At 43.2% G+C, this 14560-nt stretch overlaps 1 protein-coding gene across 1 annotated transcript in view; it reads left to right on the forward strand.

The window, feature by feature from the left end:
• Nucleotides 1-14290, forward strand: part of BANP (BTG3 associated nuclear protein) — a 133905-nt gene extending 119615 nt beyond the window's left edge. The window contains exon 14 of the mRNA XM_033128964.1: nucleotides 12401-14290. Within this exon, the coding sequence (XP_032984855.1) occupies nucleotides 12401-12454 (54 nt within the window). The 3' untranslated portion in view covers nucleotides 12455-14290. The remainder of the gene's footprint in view (nucleotides 1-12400) is intronic.
• The last annotated feature ends 270 nt before the right edge of the window (nucleotides 14291-14560 follow it).

Consider the following 14560-nt stretch of genomic DNA (forward strand, 5'->3'; position numbering starts at 1 on the left):
GTACCAATGAGGCATTGAGAGGACAACATTCTCTACACAGAACTGGGTCTTTCGTAAAACTGTTGTTCAAGAATGCTGGTGACAGTCGCCATTTGACCCAGCAGTTCCACTCCTAGCTGTACGAGTCCACCCAAGAGAATCGAAGCCCTATGTTCATATATAAACTTGTATGTGAATGTTCACAGCAGCACTATTCACAATGGCCCCAAATGGGAAAGAACCAAGTGTCTGTCAGTGGATGAATGGATAAACAAAATGTGGTCCATCCACACAATGGAGTATTACTCAGCCATAAAAAGCACGGAAGCTGTGACACAGGCTACCACATGGATGAATCTTAAAAACATTCTGAGCGAAAGAAGCCAGACACAACAGGCCCCATAGTGTATGATCCTATGTGTATGAAATGTTCCGAATAGGCAAACCCACAGAGACAGAAAGCAGATTAGTGATTGCCAGGGGGTGGGGGGAGGGAGAAATGGGGCATGGGGCTTTTTTGAGGTGACAAAAATGTTTTGGAATTGTGGTTGGCACAACTCTAAATTGACTAAAACTCATTGAATTGCACACTTCAAAGGGTGAAATTTTTGGTAGATAAATTATAGCTCGAAGTTATTTAACAGTAAAGAATTGGGTGACCTTTCAAAAACCATTTATAAACAAAAATGAGGATAATTCTGCAGGTAATTCTTCAAAAAAAGGAAATTGTAAGGAATTTTCTTCAAGAGAAACAACATGGATTCCGGAAGACGAGCAAGAAGGAGTGGTGAACAAATAGAACAATAACCACACAGATATGTCTCAGTGCTCTGTCTCACACTGAAATTGTCAAAAACAAGAAAATACTGGAAAACATTACTCTGTAAAGTTGGGATGGGTAGGAAAGGAGCCGAGTTGTTTTAAAGGCCCCTCTTATTACCCTGTAAAAAATGGATCACGAGACTGTACAATTTTAAGACATGAAATTCAATATCTATGACAAACGTTTAAGAAACAGTATATAAAAAGTCAGTAAGGTGTGGGTTATTTCCGCTGTGATTCAGGAACCTGACCCAGGCGCCGTGTAGAACACTGCATCCAGCAGTCATGGAGCACACATTCTTCCCATGTGCTCTTTGGAACTTTATGAAAGTTGACCACAGGCTAGACCATAAAGAAGGTCAAATAAAGAATCAAAATAGGAAAGTATTTTTAATTGACAATTAAATATGACAAATTGACATCAAAACTTCTGGAATACATAAAACGTTGTTCTTAGGGAAAAATTTATATTTTCTTTGGATATATTCCTAGAGTGGGGCTACTGGATCATATGGTAGTTCAATTTTTAACTTTTTGAGGAACATCCAGACTGTTTTCCACTGTGGCTGCACCAATTTATAGTCCCACCAACAGGGTACAAGGGTTCCCTTTTACTCCACTTGTCTGCCAGCACTTACTGTCTTTTGTCTTTTTGATAGTAGCCATTCTAACAGGTTTGAGGTGGTATCTCATTGTGGTTTTGATTTGCATTTCCATAAATAGTGATGTTGAGCATCTTTTCATGTTGGCCATATGTTTGTCTTTGGAAAAATGTTCAGTTTCTCTGCTCACTTTTTAATTGGGTTGGTTGTTTGTTTTGCTGTAGAGTTGTATGAGTTCCTGTTTTATTTAGGATATTAATCCATTATGAGATGTATAGCTTGCAAATGTTTTCTCCCATTCTGCCGGTTGCATTTTCACTTTGTTGATTATTTCTTTTGTTTTGCACAACCTTTTTATTTTAATGTAGTCTCATTTGATTATTTTTGCTTTTGTGCTAGTGCATGGAGTGTGATATCCAAAAAAATTATGACCAAGACAAGTGTCAAGGTGCTTTTTCTCTATGTTTTCCTCTAGGAGTTTTATGATTTCAGTTCTCACATTTATGTCTTTAATCCATTTCAAGGTAATTTTTGTGCATGGTATAAGATAGGAGGTCAGTTTTATTCTTTTGCATGTGAATATCCCATTTTTCCAGCACCTATCTGTTGAAGAGACTGTCCTTTTCCCACTGAATATTCTTTGTCAAATATTATTTTACATATTTATGGGTTTATTTCTGGGCTCTAGGTTTTGTTTCATTGTTTTATGTACTGTTTTTATGCCAGTACCATACTGTTTTGATTACTGTGGCTGTGTAATATAGTTTGAAATCAGGACTTGTGATGCCTCCAGCATTATTCTTCTTTCTTAAGATTGCTTTGGCTATTTGGGGTCTTTTTGTGGTTCCATCCAGATTTAGGATTTTTTTTTTATTTCTATGAAAAACGCCATTGAATCTACAGAGGCTTTGGGTAGTATGGACATTTTAACAAAATTCTTTCAATCTATGAACATGGGATGTCTTTCTATTTATTATGTCTTTAATTTCTTTCATCAGTGTCTTATAGTTTTCAGTGTGCAAATCTTTCACGTCCTTGGTTAAATGTATTCCTAAGTATTTTATTGTTTTTGATGCTGTTGTAAATGAGATTGTTTTCTTTCTTTTTCAGATAGTTTGTTGTTAGTGTGTAGAAATGCAACGGAGTTTTGTATGTTAGTTTTGTATCTTGCAACCATACTGAATTTGTTTATTAATACTAACAGTTTTTTGGTGGAGTCTTTAGGATTTTCTCTATATAAGATCACATCGTTTACAGACAGAGAGTTTAACTTCTTCCTTCCTGAACTGTATACCTTTTCTTGTCCTTGCCTCATTGCTCTGGCTAGGATTTCCAGTACTGTGTTGAATAGAAGTGGCGAGAGTGGGCACCGTTGTCTTGTTCCTGACATTAGAGAGAAAGCTTTCAGCATTTCACTGTTTAGTATGATGTTCACTGTGAGCTTGTCATATATGGCCTTTTTATGTTGACGTATGTTCCTGTTATACCCTGTTTGTTGAGTTTTGTCAAGAAAGGATGTCGTATTTTATCAAATGCTTTTTCAGCATCTATTGAAATGATCACATGATTTTTATCTTTCATTATATTATTCTGGTGTATCACATTTATTGATTTGCACATGTTGAACCATCTTTGTGTCCCAGAGATAAATCCCACTTGGCCATGGTGTATGGTACTTTTAACGTGCTGTTGATTTCGGTTTGCTAGTATTTTATTGAGAATTTTTACATCTATATTCATCAGGAGTGTTGTGTAGTTTTCCTGTAGTGTCTGCATCTGGCTCTGGTGTCAGGGTAATGCTAGTCATATAAAACGAATTTGGGAGTGTTCCCTCCTCTTCAATTGGTGGAAGAGTGTGAGAAAGCTTGGCATTAATTCTTTAAGTGTTTGGTAGAATTCACCAGTAAAGCCATCTGGTCTTGGGCTTCTCTGTGTTGGGAAGTTTTTGATTACTGTTTAATTTCCTTACTCCTTAATGGTCTCTTCAGATTTTCTGTATCTTCTTAATTAAGTCTTATTTCTACAAATAAGACTTAATGAAATGACCATCCATTTCTTCTAGGTCATCCAGTTGGTTAATGTGTGTGTTTGTTCATTGTTATCTCTTATGATTCTTTTGTGTTTCTGTGGTATTCGTTATAATTCATGTCTTCTCTTTCATTTCTGATTTTCTTTGAGTTGTCTCTCTTTTTTTCTTAGTCTAGTTAAAGGTTTGTCAATTGTGTTTATCTTTTCAAAACTCAGCACCATGTGCTGTATATACATTTACAATTGATATATCATCTTGGATGAATTGACCCCTTTATCATTATATAATGACCTTTGTCTCGTTACAGTTTTTTCTTAAAGTGCACATGTATATTATATATATAGTGCATATATATATAATATATATATGCAGGGTTTTTTTGTTTTTTTCTTTAAATTAAAGTTTATTGGGGTGACAATTGTTAGTAAAGTATATTTTTTATGTAAGTATAGTTACCCCTGCTGGTTTTAGTTTACCATTTGCATTGAAAATCTTTTCCATCCTTCCCTTTGAGACGACGTGTACCCTAAAGCTGAAGTGAGTCTCTTTTTAGACAGCATATAATTGAGTCTTGTTCTTTTTATCCATTCAGCCACTTGATGCTTTTTTCCATTTGGAGATTTTTAATCCACTTACATTTAAAGTAATTATTGATAGGTAGTGATGTAATAATACCATATTATTAATTGTTTTTGACTGTTTTATTGTTTCTTTGTTCCTTTCTTCCTCTTTTGCTGTCTTCCATTGTGAATTGATGGTTTTCTGTAGTGGTATGCTTTGGTTCCCTTTTCTTTGTCCTTTGTATATCTTCTGTAGGCTTTTGTTTTGTGGCTACCAGGAGGCTTACATAAAACATCTTACAGATATAACAGTCTTTTTAAAGATGATAACTTTGATCGCATACAAAAACCCAGCACTTTTACTACCTTCCCCCCAGTTTTGTTTTTGATGTCACAATTCACACCTTTTTATGTTGTGTATCCATTAACAAATTATTGCAGCTGTAGTTCTTTTTTAATACTTTCGTCCTTAAATTTTTATACTAGAGGTAAGTGATTAACACACCACCATATTAGAGTATTCTGGGTTTGACTGTATACTTACCTTTTCCAGTGTATTTTATATTTTCATGTTACTAGTTAGCATCTTTTTATTTCAGCTTAAAGAACTCCTTTAGCATTTCTTGTAAGACAGGTGATGAACTCCCTCAGCTTTTATTTGTTTGGGAAAGCCTTTTGTTTGTTTCAGGTGTACAAAAAACGTAATAGACAGACATTTATCCCCCTTACAAAGTGATAATCTTCTGACATTGTATTTAGCTCTTACATTTCCATTGACTCTATTCCCTATGCTGTCCTCCATATCCCGTGAATATATATGTGTGTGTGTGTGTGTGTGTGTGTGTGCATATATATATATATATATATATACACACACATATATGTATGTATATATGTATGTATATATAGTTATATATATAATTATAGTTGACATTCAGTATTATTCAGCTTCTGCTTTAGTGGTCAGGCATCTACACCGTCCCTGAAGTGGTCTCCCTAATAAGACAAGTGCCCATCTGACACCCTACAAAATCTTTACAACATTACTGATTGTATTGCCCAAACTGTCTTTCATAATCCTGTGGCAGTATTGTGACTACCAATTTGTGCTTTCTAATCCCCTCACCACCTCCCTCATGTCTACCCCACTCCCAACTAGCAACCATCAGTTTTTTCTCTGTATCTCAGACTATTTCTGTTCAGTTTGCTCATTTATTCTATTCTTTAGATTCCACACATAAGTGAAATCATGTGGTATTTGTCTTTCTCCGTCTGATTTATTTCACTTAGCATAATACCCTCTAGGTCCATTCATATCGTTGCAAATGGTAAATTCAAAATGGATTAAAGACTTAAATGTAAGATCTGAAGCCATAAAACTCCTAGAAGGAAACATAGGAAGGCATTTGCAGACATTACCTTGAGTAATATTTTTACTGGTATATCCCCTTGGGCAAGGGAAGTAAAAGAAAAAAATAAACATATGGGATTACATCAAACTAAAAAGTTTTTTCACAGCAGAGGAAACCATCAATAAAATAAAAAGGGAGCCTACTGAATGGGAGAAGATATTTGTCAATGATACATCTGATAAGGGGTTAATATCCAAAATTTATAAAACACTCATTCAATTCAACATCAAAAAAACAAACAACCCAATTTAAAAATGGGTAGAGGACATGAGGCTTTTCTCTAAAGAGGACACACAGATGAGCAATAGACATATGAAAAAATGCTTAACCTCACTAATTGTTAGAGGAATACAAATGAAAAACACAATGAGATACCACCTCACTCCGGTCAGAATGGCTATCAGCAATAAATCAACAAACAGCAAGTGCTGGCGAGGTTGTGGAGAAAAGGGATCCCTTGCGCACAGCTGCTGGGATTGCAGATTGGTGCAGCCACTATGGCAATCAGTATGGAGGTATCTGAGAAAACTGGAAATGGAACTACCTTATGACCCAGCCAATTCTACTCTTAGGTATCTACCCAGAGAAATCCAAAACGCTAATTCGAAAAAATATATGCAGCCCTGTGTTTGTGTGGGAAAGTCTATCTCCTTTATTTGTGAAGGACAACTTTGTTGGATGTTCTTTTGGCAGCTTTTTTCTTTCAGCACTTTGAATATATCATCCCACTCTCTCCTGACCTCCATTAGTTTCTGCTGAGAAATCCACTTATAGCCTTCTGGAGGCTCCCTTATATGTAAGGAATTTTTTTCTTTCTCTTGCAGCTTTTAAAACTCTCCTTGTCTTTGATTTTAGACAGCTTTATTATAATGTGTCCTGCCGAAGATCATTTGGAGTTGAAATTTGGGAATCTATGAGCTTCATGAACTTGAATATCTAAATCTCTCCCCAGATTTGGGATGTTCTCAACTATTATTTTTAAAAATAAGGCTTTTGCTCCTTTCCCCTCTCTTCTAGGACTCCAATAATATGTAGATTTTTTTCTCTCTCTCAATGGCATCCCATAATTCATGTAGGCTTTCTTCACTCTTTTTTTCTTCTTGCTCCTCTGAGTGGATGATTCAAATGACCTGTCTTCTAGTTCACTAATTCTGTTGCTTGATCCAATCTTCTCTTAAAGCTCTCTATCAGATTCTTCATTTTAGTCATTGTTTTCTTTAACTCTTTAAGATTTCTGTTTGTTTGTTTGTTAATGTCTTGGGTTTTTTGTTCATGCATTGTTTTCCTAATTTCGTTTAGTTGTCTATCTGTGTTTCCTTGTAGTTTACTGAGTTGCTTTAAAAGGATAATTCTGAATTCTTTTCAGATACTTCATATGTCTGTATTTCTTAGGGTCGTCATTGGAGTTTTATTACTTTCCTTCTGTGCTGTCATGTTTCCTTGATTACTCTTTTTTTCCCTCACCATTTCTCATTTCATTATTATTTCCTTGTGTCCTTGTGTTGATGTCTGTGCATTTGAAGAAGTAGGCACTTCTTCCAGTTTTCACAGATGGTCTGTGGCAGGGAAAGTCCTTCACCAGTCAGCCCGTTCAGGAACCTTGGTAGTGTTCTTAGACAGGCTGGCCTGGTGCCTGGGTCAGCAGGTGGGCAGGTCTGGTACTTGGGTCCACAGAGTTCGGCCTGGCACCTGTGGGCTGGCACTGAAATCTATGGTGAGGTTGAGTGCTCACTTCACTCTCCCTTCCCCATGAGGAGGTGTCTCTCTCTGTTCTGGGCTGCCTGGGCCTGGAGGAAGGGTCACAGAGGTAACGTGAAACTGTCTTTTCTACCCTCTTTTCTTATCTAGGCTCCACCCAGGTGCTGTACTCTCTCACCTGGAATCCTAAACTCTTGTGAAGGCACTTTCATGTGTGGATAGTTAGTTGTTCAAATTGATGTTTCTGAGAGGAGGAGAACACCAGAAACTTCTATACTGCCATCTTGCTGTCACTCTTCATAGCACCTATCTTTCAGAAATCTTATCTGTAATTTAAAATCTTGTCATAAGGAAAACTCCAGGCTCAGATGACTTCACTGTTAAGTGTTTCAAATGTTTAGGAAAGAATGACAGCCTGTTACAAACTCTTCCACAGAACAACAACAACAACAAAATATGCTCATGTCCCATCTTGTTTTGTGAGGCAGCATAACCTTGTCACCAAAATCTGATAAGTCTGTTTCAAAGAGAGAGAGAGAGAGAGAGAGAGAGAGAGAGAGAGAGAGAGAGAGAGAGAGAGAGAGAAAGAGCTAGTTACAGGTCAGCATTTCTCTTTAAAATCCTAAACAATCCTAAGCAAAGTATGAAGAAGCTGGATGCAGTGATATTGAGTGATAATATATTATGGCCAAGTTGGGTTGGCTTCAGGAATGCAGGTTTTGTGTAATATTCAAGAAATTAGTCAATGTAATTCATCACATAAACACAGAAGTAAACCGTATGATAATCTCAGTTAACGCAGAAACGTCATTTGTACAACTCAACAGCCATCCGTGATTAAGAGAGCTTTGAACAAACTACGAATGGAAAGGAACTTCCCTAATCTGATCAAGCAAGAAATCTTGATCAGAATGTTAACAAATATTCTACTTAATTTTGAAATATCAAAAGCTCTGTTCCTCCAGTGGGACCGCGACAAGCATAGCTGCCCAGTACCACTTGCGTTTTGGCACTGCACCGCAGAACCTCACCTGAAAAGAAGATTTAAAGGTATGAGGTTTGAAAAGCCAGAAATGAAACTGCCATTATTTGCAATGACGTGGTTATAAAGAAAATCCAAAGAAATCCACAAACAAACTCAAAAGCAATGAGTGAATTCGTAAAGGAAACAATTATTAATTCCCATCTCACAACGTATACAAAAATCAGTTATGGAGAAAAATGGGAAAGGAACACAATAAAACTTCTGAGAGATAATGAAGGAGATCTCTTCATGACCTTAGAGCTGGCAAAAGTTTCTTAAACTGTGTGCAAAAGTACCAACTATAAAGGAAAAGACTGACAAATTGGAGTTTATTCCAATTGAAAACTTTGGTTCATCAGAGACAGCATTAAAAGAGGACAGAAAATCCAGCCACAGAGTGGGGTAGATATTTGCCATTATTTTAGTCAATAAAGGACTTATATCCAGGAAGTATAAGGTTATAAGGTTTTTTATTACCTGTAAGTTAATACAAACAGACAACTCTATGTACAGATGGACCAAGCACGGGTGCGGCTGGGAAGCCAGTGGAAGAGGGAATGGAGATGGAGGAGCCATCCTGATTATTTTCAGCAACGAGGGTTGTAACTGTCATTCATTCATTATTCCTGAATTACCTAACGATGAATGATTTTTTTGGTCCTCCTACCTTCCCCAAACAAAGCAAAAGACTTTAACACATGAACAGATGCATAATAAGAGAAGATCTCCACGTGGTCACTAAATATCTGAAAAGCTGCTCAATCTCACTGGTCAAATCAAAACCACCATGAGATGCCTCCAAAATCACTAAGATTTAAAAGACTAATGATATTGAGGGAGGTGAAATACTGGGCCTACTATGTGGTGAGCGCAGTGTGCAAACTGATAAAGCCATGGGAAACGGTGAGGTGCCTTCTACTGAAGGCACGCACGCTGATGGTGCAGCAGCCCCTCCAGGCTCAGGGGGCACGTGTGCTTCAGAAGACGTGTGCCAGGTCAGCCGTGGCACCTGTTTGTGAGCCCCAAGGGAAATCGTCAGGCACCCACCTCTAGCAGAACAGGCAAATCTTCGTGGCTGATTCATTTCACGGGATCTGAAATAGCCATGGAAATGAACGGATTGCCGCTTCTGCAGTCACACCGACGAGTCACGCAAGCATAGTGTGGAAAGAAAGGACACTGTGTGATTCCATTTGTGCTCATTTCAAACACAGACAGAAGAATCGTGGTGTTTGAAGCCCTCCCAGGAGGAAGAGGCCATAACAATGGGGGTGGGGGGTGGCTGGCATCGTTGTTTCTTAATTTGAGGGCACTCACTGTGCGAGGAGTGCGATGATGGTACAATTACCTCTGTTATTCTTCAATTAAAACGTGTGGTTTTTGTTTTTAAATAACACACACACACACACACAAAGGGCAAAAGTTTGCCACCAGCAGACACACACTAAAAGAAGTTTCAAATACTATACTTTTGGCAAAGGGAAAGTGAACCGAGATGGAAAATCTGAGATGCAGGAAGGAAAGAAGAGCAGAGAAAGTGGTACATGTGTGAATAGTCTAAAAACTACCCATATAAAGAAAATAATGTCTTATGGGGCTTTAAAAAAAATAGAATTGGCATATGATGAAGGGAGTCAGAGCACAGATCTCAAGTAAAGATGGAATATTGCTGATTTGGCTTGAGACATGGGGAGATGTCTGTGGATGGTGTCACAGCCTCCTCTGGGCGGAATAATTCCAGTTTCCCAAATCAGTCATCACAGGACCGAGGTTATCTGGCCATCAAATCACCCTCAGGGCGCCTGGCAGTGCACGAACTTAAGCATTCACCGATGTCGCAAGTCTGGTATCTGTGATTTTGTATTGCTTTTCTAGAAAAAGACTGCCCTCCGCCCCCAAAGGCATAAGCGGTAGGCCCCACAAATCCTGGTTTTGTCCTTCCTCTGGTCACCAACTCTCTGATTTCTCAGATAGAAAGATCACGGGAAGTGGGTGAAGAAGGACCAGATAGACTTGGAATGTGGGCAGGAGTCTCGTTTTCGGCTTGTTTCCTGTGCGCCGTCCCTCAGCCCCTCTGGCCCCCAGCTGTGCCGCGCCGCCACTGCCTAAACCCTGAGCTGACCTGAACCCGAGAGCTGGGGCCACTGTTGTGGGGAACAAGCATTAGCCTCTCCCGGGCAGGCTGCTTCTTCCCTTTTGGCCCCAACTGTCATGGGAAAGGGACCCAAAAGGACTGCTGGGACTCCTACTCAGCACTTGCCTGCCCACAGGGCTGCTCTGGCTGAAACACCACCTTCAGACAGCTCTATGTGACTCTGTCCTCCCCAGCTCTGCTCGAGTCGCCAGGCTGTCAGGAGGAGGTGAGCCGGGAGGCCCTGCTCCCACGCTGCCCTGGCTGCTGGCCTACTCTCTGTGAGGACCTCCAGGTGTGATCACACAGGGGCCCTTGGCCCCTGGCCAGGCTGGGTGGGTATGGGTCATGGCCTCTCCGTGGACTCCCAGGCTATCCCTGCCGGCCTCCGGGGCCAGCATACCTAAGTGAGGACCTCATGCTGGCCACAGGCCTGGGGCAGCCCCAGGAACCCTGTGAGCCCCGGACCCGGCTTATCACAGCCAAGCAGCTCCCTCTTACTTGCTCCCTCCAGCCTGTGCTGGTCTGTGATTGGGGGATTTTCAAGAATGATCTCAGTGTGGTGGGTGTAGTGACTCAGGCTTCAGGCTGCTGACACGGAAAGCCTGTGTGTGGGCACCGTTGGAGTTTATCACAAACCATGCAGATGGACCTCTGTGTCCCCAAGAAAATTTGCTTTCTTACGCTTCTCTCTCCAGCCAAGACCAGGGGACTCACCTGGTTCCCCCTCCCCGCTCAGCTGGTGGTCATTTTGCCAATAAGCCAGGGAGCTGGAGCCTGGGGGGGGGACAAGTGTGGGTCATAGGAGGACCCCCTGGTTCTTGACCAGGGGCGATTCTTACCCTCATGGGACGTTGGTCAATGTCTGGAGACATTTTTGTCACATTGAGGAGGGTGTATTACTGTCATGTGGTAGGTGGAGGCAGAACCCAGGACGAGTGGGTCGTAGTCGGGAAAGAAGGGGGGGAAGCACGAAAGGCCCCCATTTCCCCAGTGAGGCCAGGAGCTCTCGGGGCCCAGCTGGCTGCCCACCCTCCCTCGGCTGGGATGTGGGGGTGACAGTGGAGTGACATAAACGGGCAGAGGGGAGAAGCCTGTGGAGGGACACCCCGACCCGAGGGGTGTTCTCACCCCGATGTTTGCCCTGGATGTCCCCTGGAGGAGTGGGCAGTGGGTGGACCACGCCAGGGCCCTCCTGTGGGTGCAAGGGACACGCCTGTCCCTCGGGGTCTTACTCAGACCCATGGCCCTGAGGCGCCCTTGGTGATGACCACCCCCCGGGGATGCCGTCCGAGTGCCTGCAGCCTGGGCCCTCCTCTGAGGTGACGCCCTGGGCAGCAGAGTATGCGGTGTGCACTCAAGGGCCCCACTCCGACGTGGAGAGGCGGCGGGGAGCCGAGCAGAGCCAAGGATGTGGCGGGTCAGCCTCCACGCCCCGGGGAGTGTGGACGGGACCACGTGTGGTCTCCACACCACATGTGGATGAGACAGCAGCTCCATGCAGAGGCAAGGGAGCACCCTGCCGAGTGCTGCCAGCTGTGCATGAAATGCAGCGGAGGGTGCAGCCAGCCACGAGCGCCCAGCCCACCACCTTGGTGTGTATGTCCTCCCCACACGGGCCTTCTGCTGGCCTCAGCATGCCGTCAGAATCAGAAAGCAGCCCTGTCCGTCTGAGGCTGTCCCACTCGGGCAGGCGAGCAGAGGGTCCCTCTGGGCAGTGTCGTGCTCGGTACCAGGGTGTCGCCCCACATCCGTCTCCTTTAGTCAGTGTGAGTTCCTCATCTGTCCTGACGTTCTTGGCCTTTGCACTCAGCTGGTTTTATAGGGTGTCTGATGCCTTCTGGAGATGACAGTTCAGGTGGACAGGAATGGCAGGCAGTGAGGCCGTGCCTTCTGTGCATCCCATGGGAAAGGGGCTAAAATTTAAATTTGTCCCGTTACCAGCCATTGAACATTGATCATTTAACTAATATGCCGTCTTCCAGGCCCCTCCAACGTTTCTTTTTCCCTCTTTATTATAAATAAGTATTTTGTAGGAAGGTACTTGAAAATTACGTAAATATTCCATGCTTCCTCAGACTTTCACTGACTTGTCTATTTATTTGTCTGAGTATGAACTCATGAATTACAATTTTTTCAACAGGGTGTAATCTGTTGCTCTCAGTGCACCCCGTCAAGCTGGCTTCCGAGGCATTGACGGCGCCCGGGCTCCTGGCCATCTGGTGCATCAAGATATTCCAGGAGCATTTCGTATTTCCCTGCCGAGACTGGGATCGGCCATCTCTCCAAGGAGTCCTGGTCACTTGTAGAGGAAGATGGTATTTAGAAGTGGAATTCTGGGTCCTGGGGGTGTTCACGCCCCTGCTCCTGGGGTGTCCCAGCGGCAGCCCTCCCAGGGGACAGAACTGGGCAGTGTGTGTGTGTGTGTGTGTGTGTGTGTGTGTGTGTGTGTGTGTGTGAGAGTGAGTCCACACACACATAGACATTCGCATCAGTGCACTCCCTCCCTCACGGGCTTATATCCACATTTATCTGTCACTGAGTTTCCCCGGTCAGCCAGTTGCCAGCTGCCTTCCCTTGTCGAGCCATCCACGTTTTCAGTTCATTGATGTACAGAATTCTTCACTTGATCCACGCCAGTATACTGTGGTCCTGAGGAAGCATCTCTGTGAAGCCTGTGACTTGATGGAAGGAGCACTCAGGGCTGCCCGGCAAACCTGGACTAGTGACAGAACTTAGAACAGAACTTGCCATTGAGGCCCTCTGAACAACTTTCCAACCTCAGCTGTGTTCTTTGTAAGAGCAGAAGGTTGAAAAGCCCTCCGTGTCCACTGATGAGAGAATGATTCTGTGAACCGGGGCTTCGGCGTCTGCCACGGAATTCTTGACCCCCGATGGAGGGTCAGGTCAGAAGGTGGTGGTGGGAGTTCTCCAGGCTGCGGCCTGTGGAGGTGAGAGGGGAAAATGTTTTGGCGAAACAGCTTGGACTTGGCTCCAGAGCCGTGCAACAGAGGAGACAGCGCCCTGATCCGTATCCAAGGGAAGCTGGGACTCCCTGTTGGCTGGGGTCATGATGGAGCCCCCTAACTCACTCCATGAAGACACCACCACTCCCTCCCTTGTGAGCCAGCATACCTTCTGCTCATTGGTCTTGCACGGAGCAAGGAAGGGACAGAGAGAAACACGTCCAAATCAGAACTTGGTAAATCCAGTAAATCGGTGTTCACAGGCCCTTTCTTCCCTTTGCTGCTGGAGGTGCATCCTGTCTCCTGCATCTGGATGTGGGTTTTCAGGAGAGTCATGCCCTCCTGTGGCCCGTGTCCTTTGTTGAGGCGCCTGGCCGATCCTTTGGGGCCAAGCCTGTCCCCTGCTCTGAGGACCTGTGGCCATCATTCCTTTGTTCCACTGCTGGGGCTCTGGCCTATAGGGTCCCATCCCCCTTTCTCTTCAGGTCCGGCTGTGGAATAGGGTGGCTGGAGCCAAACGCAATGATGGAAAGGCTTCCAGGAGGGTCAGATAGAGGGGCAGTGTGACTGCAGGTAGCCATACGGTCCCACCCCCAAACAACTTGCCTTGAAAATAAAGGAGCCCTCCTCTGCAGGAGCGAGTGAAACGGGTGTTCAGGATTCAGGAAGCAGGTTCTCACTGTGGTGCCAAGGCCCCTCTGGACAGGCCATCAGTCTTCACTCCAACCTCACGTGAGTGAAGCTGATTCTCCTGAAACCCCTGTAGACTCCTCAGCCCCAACATCCAGACCTCTCTGCCCGCCAAAGTCCTTTTTCAGCCTGAACTTCATGGTCCTAGGCCCTTCTGGGAGGAGGAGGTCCCTAGTGAACTTTGGCCATATCCTCTGGTATTTCTCTTTGTGGTCTAAGAATATCCTCTCAAGTGTCACAGGGACCTTCCTATTCTCTGGTGGTGATGGTACACTAAAAACCAATGAACTGCACACTTCATATCAGTGAAATGTATGGTATGTGAATTATATCACAATAAAGCTGTAGTTTTTGTAAAGGGCCTTATTCTAATTACAATAAATAAGCTAATAAAGACAGCATAACTCTTAGTATTTTACTATTCTTTCCATCATGCCATTGGTCTTCCAACAAATGGATGTAGAAGGAAGGTCAGAAGCCAACATCATGTCCAGCTTGCTGATGAGGAAGTTACATGACGTCACAGCCCTGGAGAGGAAGTGGTAGGACTGAGGCTTCAATCCATGGATTTCTGACTTTGGCTCTTTCTGTATTCTCACTATGAGCTGATCTGTCATGATTTAACACTGAGCCGCATCCCAGTGTGA

The sequence above is a fragment of the Rhinolophus ferrumequinum genome, chromosome 15 (genome assembly GCF_004115265.2).
Source record: "Rhinolophus ferrumequinum isolate MPI-CBG mRhiFer1 chromosome 15, mRhiFer1_v1.p, whole genome shotgun sequence".
NCBI lineage: Eukaryota > Metazoa > Chordata > Mammalia > Chiroptera > Rhinolophidae > Rhinolophus > Rhinolophus ferrumequinum.